General features: G+C 48.5%; 1 protein-coding gene across 1 annotated transcript in view; it reads left to right on the forward strand.

Annotated features, from left to right (window-relative positions):
* Positions 1 to 12,753, forward strand: part of STK40 (serine/threonine kinase 40) — a 60,893-nt gene that overhangs the window by 27,604 nt on the left and 20,536 nt on the right. The window contains exon 8 of the mRNA XM_082247174.1: positions 708 to 827. Within this exon, the coding sequence (XP_082103300.1) occupies positions 708 to 827 (120 nt within the window). The remainder of the gene's footprint in view (positions 1 to 707; positions 828 to 12,753) is intronic.

Consider the following 12,753-nt stretch of genomic DNA (forward strand, 5'->3'; position numbering starts at 1 on the left):
GAGTTTAATACCCCCATACCTGCTAAAAAAAAAAAAAAAAAGCAGCTATAGAAGGGAATGGAGAAAATCCTAGAGGTCCTGGTAGAGGAGGCTGCTGAAGATTTCTCGCCCCCAGACTCCTATACATGTTCTGGCTTTATGCTATATGCATACCATTGTTTATATGCTCACTTATGCTGGCCGTACACTAGCCAAAAAATCATTAGAAAATCTGTCATTTGGTCAGTTCGTTCGTTTTTCGTCCCGTTAATGGGCACAAATAGAAAATCGGTTTTAACTTTTTGGAGCCAAAAAATCAAAGGAACAGTTTGGAAAATTCTGCTGAACGATGAATTGAAAGGTTAATGTGTTTCTCACCCAAACTGTTTGCACTAGGCATATGCGACAAACTGAACGGAAAAACTGATTAATTTATGTCCATTGAACGATTTATCATTCCAAATTTGGTCATTACATGATGGCTTGATCGTCTGCTCTCATGGTGATTTTTTTTTCGTTTTTCGAAAAGGAGTTTGAACGATTTTTTGGCTAGTGTATGGCCAGCTTTATGCTGTGCTCAAAAGCCTCTGCATTGTCACACTTAGTTTTATACTAAAGTCCTGTATATATTTTTCTTTAAAAATAACAAACCTGGCTAACTTTCTCCTACTGTTTGCAGATGTTCTTTAACTCTTCTCCAGCTAAACATTTTTTCTTTATCAATACAGGGATGGCAGAGTATCAGAAAATACAGTTTGCCTAATAAGAAAATTGCTGGTTTTGGATCCTCAGCAGCGCCTGACTGCATCTGAGGTTCTGGAGTCTCTAGGAGGAATCATTTCTTCGTGGTAGGTTGCTGATTTTATTCTGTTAATCAAACAGTCCCATATTTTTAAATTGAATTCACTAGGTCTCTGGTTTGTGAGACTTGTTACTTAGTTGTATTAAAACCCAAAACCAAAAAATGTCATATATTGCAGTGTAACAATCTTTAAATGTGGTGCCTGCATTAGATTTCTTTTTTAGGCTTTTTTCTGTTTTCACTTGGTGATCTGAATGAATAATCACAGGGGTGCTTCTGGGCAACAGCCGTGTTAAGTGTTCAATGCACTAGCAGATTTGAATACATTAACAACTTGAAACCAAACCCCGGCTAACACTTTTTAGGCAGTTACAGCAAACCGTTTTTGTCACTTTTTTTTTTAATAAAGGTTTTACCCAAAAAAAAGCTGATCATAAGCACCTATGTCCGTGTTTAATAGTTTGTCTCATCCTTGTAACTTCTATGTATGCACGAGAGCTTGTTGTTGTAAAACAGACTTACTGGCAAGATCACCTGGTAAAAAATAAAAGAAAGCATGCCTGAAATAGAAAAGTAATGTAGCCACCACATTCAAGAATTGGTAAGCCTCAATATATTTTTTTACGATTAATACAGTACCACTTTAAATTATGCCCAGCATCACTTAACACTGAAGATGAGGAACATACTTTTCCAGGTCAGTGGATTTGCCAATTAGTAAAGAAAAGGATCAGGATGACTGATCTGGAGCCAAACTTTTCATGCCTTGTTAAAAGCAGTTAATATATCCAGTGAGGGTTGGCACACACATTATCTACAGTTTCATCAGATAGTAAAATGTTGTTACAATTAGTCATAAGTTTAAAGGTCTGAGCAAGAATGTTACATTTTTAAATATATGAAAAAAATACATAATTTTAAGCCATTGGTAGAAAGGCCTCATGCACACTGGGCTCAAAAAAAAAAACCCTCTGCTTTTACAGGTGTTTGCATTTTTTTTTTTTTGTCTAAACACACCTCTATTTTCTTATGTAGCCTTGCACACCTAGGCTTTGCAGGCGTATTAAAAGAGGAGTGTTTACAGACAAATAAAAACCCATCACCAGTACATTAAGGGGAGGAGCTTTTTGGCAGAAAAAGTGAAACTTTAAAGTAGAACTATAAGCAAAACTTGTTTTTCCCTTTCGTTCATTGACAGACACAGCTCCAGAATCTTCTTGACCATTGGGTTATGCTGCCCCTACAGGAGTAGGACACTGGGCAGGAAAAAAACTTTACCATGCCTATGGGGCAGTCCCAGGGGGTATACTCCCACTTCCTGCTATAGGCATTCAGTTTGTTCTGTCTAGTCAGGAGTAAAAACCTATTTCATTGCTGGGATCTCTGGTCCTTGCATTTTTGTTCCTTCTTTTTTTTTTTATTTTAAACTGTTTTTTTTTCCCCCCCCCCCTCCCTTTAATTATTTTCTGGTCTTGTGAGCTCTACAGTCAACTGATGGACTGGGCGAAGGGTTGGATATTCTAGATCCTTACGGTCCCCCCAGTCCGTCCAGCGAGCGTGTGCAGACCTCAGCTGGCCTGTGAGTTAAACATCCCGCGAGGGCGCATACGACCTGGTCCAGGCCTAAGTGACGGCGTGCCTCCTGGACACAGCACCCCAATTTCGATGGAGAGGTGGTCTGCCCCGAGTGGTGAGTAGTGTCCCCCCTTCCCTGGTGGCCTGTCAGGATGGACGTGGGCCCCTCCATGGAAAAGTTGAACCACCGGGCTACCATCCTTCCCACATGGTTCCCCTCCACATGTTGGGGTCCCCCGTGGATCACCCCTTGTTTACCCACACCTACCTCCCCCCTTCCCTGGGTGTAGCCATACCTGATCCAGATCACCTGTGGGGTGTTAAGGAGGCAATTGGGGCTGGGGGGTGCATTTTTTTGGGGTGTTGTCCTGGTGGGCTCCTGCCAGGGCTCTCCCTTTACTGGCCGAATGTCTTGGTATCCCCTGTGGGTCCTGAGCGCCGCGTGCAGCCGCCATTTTGCCGTGGACGGCTGACTATATATGGCGGCCATGTTTGTTTAGTCCGGCAGCCATTTTCTCAGTAGTTTCCATTGACTAAAGCGGTGGCCATGTTTTTGGAGCCTTGGGGGCAGTAACCTCTGACTTCTGGACTTTATCTTTCTTTCTGATCGCCGTATGGTGCACAGCATACAGTGCTCTGATCTGTGCTGGTGAGTGATTGTGGGGATACTCCTCTCTGCTATAGCAGCGATTCAGCTGTGCTGGGATTTGTAGTGCCGCTAGCGCGGCGGCCATCACCTGGTGTTTTTTTTTTTTTTTAACTAATTTTGCTCTAACATGGAGTCCCTGGAGCAGATTTTCCCCCCTGATCCCATCTCAGTGGACCCTTCTGGGTCCCAGTCCACCCTGTCTGTAATGGCAGCAGCTCTGGAGTCCTTGGTGTTAAAGATCGATATGGTCCTGCAAAAGAGGACCAGCAAAAAGCGTCCACCGCCTTCACCTGCCTGTTCGGTCTCTTCTGATGCTAAATCTGATCTGGCCGCTACGGACGCGAGTCACCCTACTGGGTCTGCGTCCACACAATCCGAGTGCTCTGATAGGATGATTCGTCTTCCACTACAGCCACACATGAAAAAGCGCTGGTGGATGCACTGATTGTGTTAGTGCGGGAAACTTTAAAAATGGAGGCGTCAGATGCGTCGGTCACCTTTTTTGGTACCTGCAAATCCTCTAAGCGGCAAAGGTTTTTTCCTTTTCCTGCTAATTTTGACAACATTTTTGCAAATCAGTGGGGTTGCCCTAAATGCATAGTGGTGGTTTCTAAGCATTTCACTAGGTGGTACCCCTTTGAGGAGTCCCTGTTAAAATGGACTGTCCCGCCTGTGGTGGATTCTCTGATTTCCAGACTGAACAAATCCTCTTGATTCCCATAGCGGAGTCTCTGGCTTTTAAGGTCCCTTTTGATAGGAAGGCAGAGGTCTTGGCCCGGCACATGTTTACTATGGCCGGTTTTTACCATTGCCTTGGTGTCCCAGACCTTGACGAAGTGGGCTAAACTTTTACGCCACGACCTGGAGGGGGAACCGCTTCCCCCTGCCTTTGCGGAGCTGGCTGACCAGTTGGTCCAGGGGCTGCAGTTTCTCTGTGATGCCTCTCTGGATGCGGCTCCCTTAGTTTCTTAGTTTCTGCAGTGGTCTTTCGGCGCATGATATGGCTGAAATGCTGGTCTGCGGACCAAGCTTCCAAAAAGGCCTTGGAGGATCTCCCCTTTATGGGGGATCGCCTGTTTGGGTCTTCCCTGAATTAAATTAAAGAAATCAGAGGGGAAGAGTACTCCCCTTCCACAGACCTCCTGGGGCAAGGAGTCTTGTTGCAGAGTGGTCCCTTTTTTCTCGGCTCATAAGCATTTTTTTTTTTTTTTTTTTGTCCCTCAGTCTCAAGAGAAAGAATCCAAATCCGTTCGGAACGTCTCCAGAGGTGCCAAGAGGCCCTGGCCTGGTAAGCCCAGGGCAGTTCCTTCCAGACAAACCCTCTTCTGCCTGAAGGGGCGCCCCCACCCGTATCTGGTGGGGGGGCATCTTACCTTCTTTCCGGACCCGTGGACCTCCCTGATTCAAAATGGGTGGGTCCACAAGCTGATTCGGACTGGCTACAAAATCGAATTTTGGTCTTATCCTCCTGAGAGGTTTTTTCCATCCAACTTGCTTTTATCCTCAGACCGCCTGCTTACTCTTCAGGGCAGTACAAGATTTGCTACTGCAAGGGGTGATTGTACAAGTTCAAAGCTCGGCACATTTCGGGGGTTTTATTCAAACCTGTTCATGGTTACCAGAAAGGAAGGCAAAGTTTGTCTGATCCTGGAGCTCAAATCCCTGATCCGCTTTGTGCGGGTACAGAAGTTTCGGATGGATTCCATCCATTCGGTGGTGGCATCTCCATCAAGGGGATCTTCTGGCCTCTATTGATGTCAAGGAAGCTTACCTCCATATCCCGATATACGTCACGCATCAGCACTTTCTCCACTTTGCTGTTGGCGAGGAGCATTGTCAATTCGTGGCCTTACCCTTTTGGTCTCGCTTCAGCTCCTCGGCTGGTCCCAAAAGTGTTGACCCCTGATGCTAGCATTGTTGCGACAGCGGGGGATTGCGGTGCTGGGGTACCTGGACTATCTTCTATGAGCAGAGTCTGACTGCTCTACAGGACAACCTGGGCATCACTGTGCGGACTCTGCAAGAGTTTGGTTGGACTTTAAACTTCCAGAAGTCTGCTCTGGTTCCTTCCACCATGTTGAACTATCTGGGTCTGACTCTAGACTCTACCTGAGCCAGGGTGTTTCTCTTGCTGGATAAGCTCCCGAAGCTGCAGGATGCTATTCGACTCCAGTTGTCCATCAGTCGGTCGTCTCTCAGGACTCGCATGCAGGTGCTGGGCCTCATGGTGTCTACAGTTCCACACGAGACCTCTGCAGAGAGATTCTTTTCAAGTGGGGCAAGAATCCAGTCTCTAGACAATCTGATGCTGCTGAGTCTGGGTACGAGAGGGTCCCTGATCTGGTGGTTTCGCTCACTGGCTCTTCGACAGGGAAAAATCCTTCTTGTACTGGTTGTCACCACGGATGCCAGCCTGTCCGGGCGGGAAGGTGTTTTGGGCACAGATTGTGCTCAGGGGGTCTGGACTCTGGAGGAGTCCAGACTACCAATCAACGTACTGGAACTTCGGGTGATCAGACTTTGTCTGGCCCATTGGACAGTGTGTCTTCAGGGGTGTCGATGGACAATGCCACGGCCGTGCAATATGTCAATCACCAAAGGGGGCACAAAAAGTTTCCTTGCGGCTCGAAGTAGCTGGCATTCTAAGGTGGGTGGTACTTTTTGTTCCTGCTCTCTGCCCTGCATATTCTAGGGGTGGAGGATTGGCAGGTGGATTACCTCAGTCGACAGGCCTTGGACCAAGGGGAGTGGTCTCCATCTGGAGGTGTTTCACCAGCTGTCTCCGATAGGGAACTCCCGAGGTCAACCTGTTGGCTTCTTGTCTCAACAGGAAGGTGCAGAGATTCATGGGAAGATCTCGAGATCCTCTAGCCGACACCAAGGATGCACTGGCTCTAGCTCTCGACCTCCTCTATAACTATAAAAATGTTTACAGGTTACCAGTTTAGAGTCGCCTATGGGGATTTTTAAGTACCGTAGTGTGCGCAATTTTAAAGTGTGACCTCTTTATATTTTACCAAGAATTGAGTAATATATTTTTTGCATTAAAGTATATATTTTTTTTTTTCCCCCAAAAAAATTTCCTTTGAAAAATTTCTGCGCAAGTACTGTGTGACCTAAATTGCAACAACCGCCATTTTATTCTCTAGGGTCTAATAAAAAAAATATATAGATAGATTTCTCTTACGTCCTCTGACAGTCGCCACCCGTTCAGTTAGCCTTCACGAGTGGGTAATGGCGCCCTCTGCAGGAGCAGGCTAGGCAATGAAAAGTTTAACAAACAACGCCTTTACACATAACACACCTCTAGGGGGCTGTTCCTCAGCTATTAACCATCAGCCACTAGGAGCTACTCTCCAGTTTTATGCTGCCTAGCGTTAGGACTGGAGTAGGCTAGGTCTTCCCTGCTGGGACTTAGTGTCTTTCTTTATATTTTTTTCTTGAAAAGTTTTTTTTTTTTTTTTCTTTGAAAATAGCTTGTTTATTTCACTAACTATCGCTAGTTAGGGAAATTCCTGGAGGACTACAAGTGACAGCAGAGCTGGGCCTCGCAATGGATAATATAGATCCTTATGGAGTCCCAGCCTGCCACCCAGCGTTTGCAGGTCATTTGTGCGCCCTGGCCTTGCAATGACAGTGCCCCTTGGGATGGGGATGAGCCTGCGGAGTCCCTTCTTCGCCGGTATGTCACAACTCGAATGCCCATTCAAGTTGCTAGCATCCTTCCTGGCTGACGGCACCCCCACTCAGGGTGGGAGGTGTTCCGTATCAAAGCGGTGCCCCCGTTCGCTGGACTGGGGAGTGCTACTACCCCTGGGTCCCTAAAGGGGACTATTATCTGTGGGGGTGTTCTGTGGGCCCACTCTTGGGGTATGGCGGTACCCACAGACCTGGTTGGTGCTTCAGGAACTCCTGAATCCTCTTCCATGGCCTCATTATCAGCTGCTCTTGCGACTATGCCCTCTCAGTCTTTTGACTCAGAGCCTGATTTGGTTGCCATGGACAACGCCCCCCCTGAGGGGTCCCCGTCCCTCACATTCAGATGGGGAGGAGGAAGAGTCTTCCTTTACGGAGGCGCGGGACCGCGCTGCGGTGGATGCACTTATTGGCTCCATTAAGGAGACTTTAAATCTTGATGATGAGCCCTCCCTGTCAGGTAAGTGGGTTTCCTTCGGATTCCGCAAAGCCCAGAAGTCGGGTCAGGTTTTCCCCTGCCTCGAAGTGTTCACGAAACCGTGAACGACCAATGGCGTCGCATCAAGCATATGCTGGCGGTGCCCAAGAGGTTTAAATGCCGTTATCCCTTTGCGGATCCTGTTGATAATCTTTGGAACGGTGTCACCTAGGGTGGACCACACTGTTTCTATACTAAATGAATCTACCTCGATGCCCATGGAGGACTCCCCGGTGTTTAAGGATCCGGCAGATAGGCGTGTGGGGACGTTTTCCCACCACATATTTGGTGGCGGGCTCCCTGCTCAAGCCTGTGTTCGCTTCAGTGATGGTTTCTCAAGCTGGTCTAGGGCGCTTAGGCTCACGTTGGTGGCAGTCGGTATCTCCGGCTGCCCTGGACGTGGTGGATCAAGTGACCCAGGCCGTGATGTACCTGTGTGACGTGGCCTTGGCTGAGGCTCCCTGGGTTGCACGGCGGTCTGCGGTTGGGGTTGCGATCTGCCGCATTATTTGGCTGAAAAACTGGTCGGCTGGCCACGCTTCCAAGAAGACTGTGTCTGTCCCTTATGTGGGTGGCAGTCCTTTTGGGGACACTCGGGATGAGTTGATCAAGGGGCTTACAGGGGGCAAGAGTACTCTTTTTTTGCCCCAAGCCTAAGGGAAAATTACCCCGCGCTAGGCGGGGCCCTTCTTTTAAGGGTCATCGTGGGTCCTTTCGTGCCTTTGGGGCACAGATGATGGGAAATCCTTAGACCTCAGGTGGTCACAAGCAGCCATAGTATGGTAAGCCCAAGGCCGTTCAGGCCAGTTTGGCGGCCCAGTCTGCCTTTTCCTGAAGGGGCGCCCTCACCCATTTCGGGGGTGGGGGGACGTCTGCATTGTTTCCAGGAACCCTGGTTGTCCCGAAATCGGACAGGTGGGTTCACGGACTGATTCGTTCAGGGTACAAGATCAAGTTTCGCTCTCGCCCCGCAGTCGGGTTCTTTCCATCAAATCTACATCTGACTCCCGATCGTTTCGGAAATCTTAAGGGGGCGGTTCAAGATCTTCTCGCCCAAGGAGTCATTGTGCTAGTCCCTTCACGGGGAAGGTTTTGCGGTTTTTACTCCAATCTGTTCAGTGCCCAGACAGGAGGGCATAGTGCGTCCGATCTGGACCTAAAGTCTCTGAACCGTTTTGTGAGGGTTCAGAAGTTTCGGGTGGATGCCATCCGGTCTGTGGTGGCATCGTTGAGTCCAGGGGATTTCCTGGCCTCCATCGACTTGAAGGATGCGTGTCTGTACATCTGTCTCCGAGGGTCATCAGCAGTATCTCCGCTCCGCGGAGGCAGAGGAGCATTATCAGTTTGTCTCCTTGCCCTTCTGGCTCGCTTTGGCTCCCAGGGTCTTCACCAGGGTTTTGGCTCCGGTGCTGGCTTTACTGCGTTTAAAGGGGATTGCGGTCCTCTGTTATCTGGACGACCTCCTGTTAAGGTTGAGCTTGTGTGCCACCTTGACAAACGATTTGTCGATCATGGTTCAGATGCTCAAGGCGTTCGGGTGGACCGTCGCCTTCCAGAAGTCGGCTCTGACTCCTTCGGTTCGCCTCCCGTACCTGGGAATGGTCCTGGACTCCGCTTAGGCAAAGTTCTTTCTCCCAGGGGACAAACTCTGGACCCTGTAGGGCGAGATCAGGTCCCTCAGGGACAACTATCTCTCCTCTACGGGCCTGCATGCGGTCTCTGGGCCTTGATGGTTTTGGCTTTCGAAGAGATCCCATTTGCTCAATTTCACACGAGAAACCTGCAAGCAGAGATTCTTGCCAGGTGGGGCAGAACGCCTCAGTTGTTGGACAGAAGGATTTCTCTGAGCCACCTCGCAATATCGGATTTTTTATGGTTGCTCCTGTCACCGACTCTGGCACAAGACAAGTCCTTCCAGCCTCTGCTGTGGACAGTGATCACCACGGATGCCAATCTGTCGAGCTGGGGTGGAGTTTCTGGGCACGCTTTGTGCCCAGGGGACATGGTCGGTGGAGGAGGCCTTACCTGTAAACATCTTGGAGCTCAGCAATCAAGCTCTGCTTGTTCCATTGGTCAACTTGGCTTCAGGGTTACCCGGTTCGGGTGCAGACGGACAACGCCACGGCAGTGGCTTACTTCACTCACCAAGGGGGCACCAAGAGTGCCCGGGTGGCAAAGGAAGTGGCTGAGATCCTCTCTTTGGCCGAGACGCACGTTTCGGCGATTTCGGCCATTCACATTCTGGGTGTGGAGAACTGGCAGGCGGACTCTGAGTCTCCAGAACCTGGACCAGGGAGAATGGTCCCAGCATCCGGTGGTGTTTACCTCCTGTGTGCCCGGTAGGGGATTCCTGACATGGATCTGTTTGCGTCCCGTCTCAAAAAAGGTGGGAAGGTTCGTGGCCAGAACCCGTGATCCTCTGGCGGATGCCACGGACACGTTGGTGGTGCCCTGGCACCGGTATCGGCTGATTTATGCCTTCCCTCCGATTCAACTGTTAGTCAGGTTCCTCTGCAGGTTGGAGTCGGAATGGGTGCTGGTCATTCTGGTGGCCCCAGACTGGCCGCATCGGTCTTGGTACGCAGACATCATGCAGATGGTGGTCAAGCCTCCCTGACGGCTTCTGCTGTAAGACGATCTACTGTCTCAAGGGCCGATCTTCAAACATGCTTTACAGTCTCTGGCTTTGTCGGCGTGGCTATTGAAAGCCAAGTCTTGAGAGACAAGGGTCTCTCGAGTGCTGTCATTCCTACCTTTTTATTGAAGGCTCGGAAAGCTACCTCTAGAAAAATATACCATCGTACCTGGAAGGCGCATGTTGCCTGGTGCGAGTCGCAGGGGTTTTATCCCCGCTCCTTTTCGGTGGCAAGGGTTTTGGCCTTCCTACAGGAAGGTGTGGATCAGCATTTGGCGCTGGCCCACGATTTAAGGGTCAGTTGTCAGCCTTGGCCATTCTTTTCCAGCGTCCCTTGGCAACTAATTCTTTGATTCACACCTTTATTCAGGGGGTGCGACATCTGGCTCCCCCGCGGAAAGCTCCTTTGCCGCCATGAGACCTGAACTTGGTTTTGTCCGTTTTGCAACGGCCTCCCTTTGAAAACATCAGAGACATACCTCTGCCTGTGTGGTCCCAGAAAGTTGCTTTTCTGGTGGCTGTCACCTCTGCTCGCAGAGTGTCTGAGTTGGCGGCTGTCTTGCCGCTTGCCTTATCTGGTTGTTCATTGGGACAAACTGGTCTTAAGAGACCCGATCCCTCTTTTCTTCCCAAGGTGGTATCTGCTTTCCACCTCTACAAAGATGTTGTCTTGCCTTTGCTTTCTGCGAAACCCAAGCATCCCAAGGAAATTGCCTTACATTCCTTGGATGTGGTTAGGGCAGTCAGGGTTTACCTGTCTGCCGCAGAGTCTTTTTGGAAGTCTGACTTTCTGTTTGTCCTTCCTGAGGGACCTCGGAAGGGTTCGGCTGCGTCGTGGCAACTATTTCTGAATGGCTCACACAAACGATTGTTCAAGCCTATTCGGTCAAGGGTCAGGTTCCTCCTTTCCCTGTCAGGGCTCATTCTACTAGAGCTGTCAGTGCCTCCTTGGGCGTTTCGCCATCAAGCTTCTGTGGCTCAGGTGTGCAAGCGGCGACCTGGTCGTCTGTCACACTTTCACAAGATTTTACAAACTTGATGTCTTGGCATCCTCGGATCCTTCCTTTTAGCTGCGAAGTTTTACGCGCGGCGGTTATTTTGCAGAGACTTTTTGTCTCTTCTTGGGGTATATTTGTCCAGGGTTGGCTCCTGTTGAGCTTTTGTTGCCCTGTTCGCTCAGTTTTTTTCGACTTTGGCCTGGTTGCACGTTGCCTTTTCTTTGGTTGCGTCTTCCCACCCCTCACACCTGCACTGCTTTGCGACATCCCACTCGTGAAGGCTAACTGAACGAGCGGCGACTGTCAAAGGACGTAAGAGAAAATAGAATTTTTGTAAGACCTTACCGTAAAATTCTTTACTGAGTCCTGACAGTCGCCGCCTCCTCCCCTCTTCTTTTTGGGGTTGATAGTCTTCATGTACTGCTTGCTACAAAACTGAAGAACAGCTCCTAGTAGCTGATGGGTAATGGCTGAGGAACAGCCCCCTAGAGGTGTGTTGTGTGTAAAGGCTTTTGTTTGTTAACCTTTTCACTGCCTAGCCTGCTCCTGCAGAGGGCGCCATTAGCCACTCGTGAAGGCTAACTGAACAGGCAGCGACTGTCAGAGGACTCAGAAGAATTTTACGGTAAGTTCTTACAAAAATTCTATTATGATATATAATATAATTTTTTTCACTCAAAAAAATGTAAAGGAATACTTTGAAAACGCATCAGATCTTAATTGGGAGAAATATCATGCTGGATATCTCTGATTTAGACTGGATAATGTGTTCGGAATGAAAGGATGCCACATCGTTAACTGGAAATTAAAATTATTACCCTACAGAGGGCTAAATTCAGAGACACCCCAAAAATCAAAGTGAAAAAAATGCAGCAGGCAAGTCCATTTTGCTGAAATTTCATTGCATAACACAAAATGGTATTCAGTAGTTTGTAGGGCCCCCACGTGACTTTATGCATGCCTGAGAAGGTTGAAGCATGCTTCTAATCCCAGATCTGGACCAGGGCATCACTGAGCTCCTGAATAGACTTGGGTGCAACCTGGGAGCGTCGGATGAACTGAAACTGAGCACCTGTCGTAGAGGTGTTCTGTTGGATTTAGGTCAGGCAAGCATGCGGGCCATTCAATGCTATAAATTCCTTCATCCTCTAGGAACTGGCTGCATACTCTTGCCGTACGAGGCCGGGCATTGTCGTGAACCAGAAGTTACCCAGGACCCACTGCACCAGCATAGGGTCTGACAATGGGCATTTCGTCCCAATAGCTAATGGCGGCCACAGGGCAGTATTCCAACAGAACGACCCCAAACACACCTTCAAGATGACCACTGCCTTGCTAAAGGAGCTGAGGGTAAAAAGTGATGAACTGGCCAAACATGTCTCCAGACCTAAACCCTATTGAGCATCTGTGGGGCATCCTCGAACGGAAGGTGGAGGAGCACAAGGTCTCTGGAAAATAATGGTGGCCACACAAAATATTGACTTGTTGGGCGAAATTTAAACATTTTTCACTTAAGGGTGTACTCACTTTTGTTGCCAGAGGTTTAGACATTGTCTGTGTGAGTTTTTTTTATTTTTGAGGGGACAGCAAATTTACATTGTTATACAAGCTGTACACTCTACTTTACATTGTAGCAAAGTGTCATTTCTTCAGTGTTGTCATATGAAAAGATGTAATAAAATATTTACAAAGATGTGAGGGGTGTACTCACTTTTGTGTGTGTGTATAATATAATCTCTATCTTCATTTCTAGTAGGGTTATGCTCCTCCCATCAGGAATAGGCACTAGGCAGGCAAAAAGCTTAACCACACCTATGGGGGCTGTCCCTGCAGGCATAACCCCTCATACTCTATCATTAATAAGTTTGTTCTGCCTAGTGTTAGGAATAGGACCTAGCCCTGCTGGGACTTAGGTCTTGGCTGTAACAGGGATTTTTTTTT

The sequence above is a fragment of the Pelophylax lessonae genome (genome assembly GCF_965119305.1).
Source record: "Pelophylax lessonae genome assembly, chromosome: 2".
NCBI lineage: Eukaryota > Metazoa > Chordata > Amphibia > Anura > Ranidae > Pelophylax > Pelophylax lessonae.